The following is a 5,139-nucleotide window of genomic DNA, read 5'->3' as shown; positions in this document are numbered from 1 at the left end:
CGGAAGTCACGTGACGCTGGTAACACGTGATGAGATTCTAGAAGGATCGGGGAACCTCACGAATGTCCCAGCGTTTGCTAGACGCCCTCTATTTTGGTATATAAGCCGGCAGTTAAATTGATAACGGAGATAATCGAGTCAGGCCGTAAGTAAACTGTGTAAATCATTGTGAATTATAGCGAGTGTTTAAGTTAAAGTCACTGTGTATTGCAAGGTTGTATTGAGGAAGAATAAACTAGTTTTATTTGAGAAAGAACTTGTATCGCTGAAGTTCGTCGGGAAGAATTTTTACGGGAAATTAACAAACGACCAGAGACGTAACAATATTATTTTTTAAAACTGACAAATGTGAAAGCTCAACTTATATACAAATTAAGTGTATTTCTTTGGGGTTCAGTGTATAGGATGACCTCTATTGCCAAGCAAATCTAGGATGTTACTTTTATAAAGAAATTATTAGAAGTTATTTTTAAGATATGCTAACCAGCGCTCTAGTCTAATCAATACAATCACAAGTGTTGTTTTTTATGCTCTTCAAACGCTACAGACAGTTCAATGCGGCATATCTTAAGTCACAAACATGTTATACATAATTTTACAAAGTTTTTCACCACAGTTTAGCTTCTTTTTCTATTACAAAAAAAAAAAACAACGACTAAACTTTAAGATATAGTGATCTATTATAAAAACGTGTTTGCAAAATTAGTGTAGTTACAGAAACCTTTTATACAATATTAGCAATATTTACGTATGAAGCACGAGATCAATACATTTCAAATCATAAATGTCAATTAATTGTAACTAGCATGTGAGATAAATAATTTCTAGTTATGAAGAATCGGGACAAATGATACAATTACAAATATGTTATTGTAACACAGTAGATGGCATGATGTCAACACACTTATGCAAAAAAAGCAAACAAAAGTAAAAGAAACAACGTACTTTTGATTAAATATGCTGTTAACTAGAGAGTTACTGCGCTATTTTCGAACCTGTGTATAAGACGAGGGGTGAAATGATGCATTGTTTTAAGAGTAAAAAGTATCGTCTTGTACGCTGGCAAATACAGTATCATTTCCTGCACTTCTTTAGGATATAAAGCATCAGATGAAGGTAAGAATGAAAGAGAAAACAACATTATAAGATAGGGATTAGAAAGATATCTGTCAAGGTTATTGATCAGTTAATGATTATACGTAGAATGAGGTGAATGCAATTATATTAAGTATTTTAAGTATGAGAACAAAAATGGATGACACAATGTCACCCATGTGGTCTTTATAAAGTTAATATATTTCTGGTGTGGGACTTATGATTAAAACTAAAATCTGTGCAATTGGCTACTGCATCATTCAATGTTAACAAATAGGTTAAATAATCAAAACATTTGTAAGAATCATATTATAGAGAACATAAAATTTCCCCATCTTTATTTGACGTTGTTTGAAATTAAGCGCTAAGCTACACAATGAGCTATTTGTGACCTGCCCACCAGGGGTATCGAAATTCGGTTTCTAGCGTTGTAAGTCCACAGATGTACCGTTGTGCCACCGGGGGCAATTTTCATTTGAATCCCCCCGTTTAAGAAACATTTCCCCACTCACATTTTCACATGAAACCTTTCTCCTCCTCCTCCCCCTCTCCCACAAATGTATGATTTTCCGTCAGGTATGATGATGCATATCTTCTATAAAAGGGACAGTCTGAAATTAGATTAAAAAAAATCTATTTAATGGAGGGCTATCTGTGATGTTGTGTATTCAATACGTGATTTAAACAATATCTTTTTTTTTGTTTTGTTTAAACTAAGAACTATTACTACATGTACTTGCGTAGGGATGTGTTCTGTTTCAGGAGTACGTAGAATCAAAATTAAGAGTAACAAATATTTTTATTTATTGCTTTTGAAGTTCATATGTCATGCCTACAGAGTGCATAATTCTTCCCGTGATTCATGGCATGCGTACGTTTTACTTACTATTGTAATTTTAAGCGTCCCTTATGGGACGTCTTTTTTTAGTGTCTACTGACTGACTGACAGACAAAACAATACTGTATAGTGGTGTGAGTGGTTAAAACAAGTGACCCTTTCGGAAAAAGTATACTATATAATAATGAAGCATATTACAGCCAACAAATCATTATTTGTGTTATTTTTGCACAGCACCTGGGTATTTAATAAAACTCAGAATCTTTCGTTACTTATATTTTTTATTTTGATTATTATTAGCTGACACACTTTCAACGCACGGGGAAAACGTATTGGTTTCCATGGGTGTCAAAGGAGATTCATTTATGAACGCTGACCCTCTATGCCACTCCGAGGGCTCTAACGGTACATGCCCATTTTTGTGGCAATTGATCCAGTTGTTCACCAGTTATAATTGAACTCACACGCAAACTTTTTTTTTTCGAATAATGGTTTAGATTAGTTGGATTTATGTTAAATAAGGGTGCCTACAAAGATCTGGTAAAACTGTTAGCAGTTGTTAATATTGGAATAATAATATTCCCTTAAGAATTACACAGTACTAATATTGGGATAATAATAGTGGTACCATCATATCTACCTACCTGCTTTACATATTCCATTATAATTACATTGTACTAATTAAGTGCAAACATTTCAGGTTAACATTAGTTTCAATTCTTCGACATTATTATTAATTCTCCTGTTTGATATGTTACTTAAATCTCAGTGACCTGGCCTGTGATGAATTGTTTTTATGCCACCAATACAGGGTCCTTCCAGCGTGACACAATGCGTTCTTCTCAATAAAGCAGTAGAAATACGACAAAGCTGGAATCCGGAAAAGAGCAGAAAGAACGAGCTCGTTAACATAGTAAGTATATATAAACCGACATATTTTAACTTGCCGATAAATATTTTGTTATTCAAATATAGCAATAATATTATACCATTATCTGATTATCGTGTATGTCAATAAATTATGAAATGTGTAGTGTATACGTTGGGCAAAAAAAAATAAAATAATAATAGAACACTTTCAACGCATCAATACCAAACCATTATTTTAATCCTCACCCTCCGAATAAAAAAAATGTTAGTACATAATTTATATGAAGTTATTTAACAACTGTCGAATTCTGATCTAAATACTACAGTAAACAACACACGAAACTTTACGATCAAGAGGGTGGGGTTTTCGCGGCAAATGTTACTTTCTTCAGCGTTTTATATGATCCTTAACACATGTGGCACATTCTGGCCATCCAGAACGCATAATAGGGGCACAATATGATCGATAGTGTGTTAAGTACTAATCACTGGGGAAATACCACGGAGAAGGCCGTACTTCGACAGCTGGAAACGGTATTTTAGAAGTGTGTGTGTGTGTGTGTATATATATATGGTTCCTGAAGAAGGCGATATTTCCATAGTGTTTATAAAGCATTGAAGCACCTGATATTCCATCTTGGTCTGTAATTATTTAGTCTCTCAAGGTTTTCGGGATGTTCTTATTTTACGATCATTTATGAAGAAGAAAAAAAAAGTATACAGCTCTTACATATAAAAAGGCACCTCGGATGAAGATGCATTGTACCAGTACACATAATTCAAACATTTGGATGATAAAATTATTCAGATACTGTAAGGAAACTGGCAGCATGTGCCGCTGCTATACGGGCTTTGTCCGGCTCTTGGAAAGGATTGACTGTCATTGCTATAATACGCTACGCCAACAACTGAAAGTGCGGAGCGTGTTCATTGGCCTCACGTCTCGAACCTTGTATCCTTCAACCCACATTCTGACACGCAAACCAGTAGGTCACACCCGACATAGATATCTGTTAATAAGGTCAGCTGTGTGTTTCATCTAGGGTGAAATTGCGCTCCATTAGATTTTCACTATATTACTAAGCGCACATTGAGGCAGAGCGGCTATGACACACTGTACCTTCGTCATCCTCATTATTATAACCCTTTGTAACCACAAATCCTCGTTCTAACACCACGTGTTTTGTATTACGAATGTTTTGATTTCTTTTTATAGTTATTTATATAACATAGAATACATTTACCCCATCTTGTTTTAGGTCTATGACGTAACCTTTTCCATGAAATGTGCAGGAAACTAATAGACCTCTATTCCCAAAACATTTTAGAGCTTCTTTGGAATGTTCTGTAAATTTCTTGAACATTCTGTAAAGACCTATATAAGCCGACGACAAACCTATGTAATCAAGTAGACATTCTACTAACGTTGATTCTGTTACACATCTCGCTTCAAGGTTGAACGTCGGGATACAGTGATTCAAATTGAAGAATATTCAGCAGAAAAAAAACTACGTTTCATTTGAGCTTGGCCCGGCATGGCCAGGTGATTAAGGCACTCGACTCGCAATCTGAGATTCGCGGGTTCGAATCCCTCTCACACCAAACATGCTCGCCCTTTCAGCCGTGGGTGCGTTATAATGTGACGCTCAATCCCACTATTCGTTGGTAAAAGAGTAGCCCAAAAATTGGCGGTGGGTGGTGATGACTAGCTGCCCTCTCTCTAGTCTTACACTGCTAAATTAGGGACGGCTAGCGCAGATAGCCCTCGTGTAGCTTTGCGCGAAATTCAAAAACAAAAACAAATCATTTGAGCCAGAATGTGAAAATTAAGCGCGAATGCGGAGACGTCAGCGAAGAGATACTGGTGATACGATTCAATTCCTCAACTTCTGTAATAAATTGTGTTAAAAAAATCGTTTTTTTCTTTGAGTATTGAGATTTTTTTTATCAGTTGCCTAACATATATTCAGTTAAATATGTTTTTGGGCTGGGGTGCGAATACACACCAGGTGGTATATGTAAAGTGAAAATAATGTGGTATACGGAGGGTTAATAATTTAATACTGTTACGTCTCTGCTCGTTTGTTAATTTCCGGTATAAATTCTTTTCGAGGAACTTCAGCGATACAAGCTCTTTCTTAATTAAAGCTAGTTTGTTCTTTCTCGATACAACTTTGTAATACACAGAATTTCCACAGTCACTCTAAACTTAACAACCTTTATAATACACGCTATAAATCACGGCGATTCACATACTTTACTTGCACCCCCACAGTACGCTTGACTAAATTATCTATCTCTTCAATCTATCTATCTATATCGCTGGCTTTCTTTAA

The 5,139-nt window shown here is 35.5% G+C and overlaps 1 protein-coding gene across 1 annotated transcript in view; it reads left to right on the top strand.

Moving 5' to 3' along the window:
- LOC111083239 overlaps positions 1-5,139 on the top strand; it is a 26,462-nt gene that overhangs the window by 7,620 nt on the left and 13,703 nt on the right. Inside the window, exon 3 of the mRNA XM_022379614.1 lies at positions 2,745-2,846. Within this exon, the coding sequence (XP_022235322.1) occupies positions 2,745-2,846 (102 nt within the window). The remainder of the gene's footprint in view (positions 1-2,744; positions 2,847-5,139) is intronic.

Source organism: Limulus polyphemus, unplaced genomic scaffold (genome assembly GCF_000517525.1).
Source record: "Limulus polyphemus unplaced genomic scaffold, Limulus_polyphemus-2.1.2 Scaffold8714, whole genome shotgun sequence".
Lineage (NCBI taxonomy): Eukaryota > Metazoa > Arthropoda > Merostomata > Xiphosura > Limulidae > Limulus > Limulus polyphemus.
Note: the sequence above shows the minus strand (reverse complement) of the source record. Positions and strands in the feature narration are given on the sequence as shown.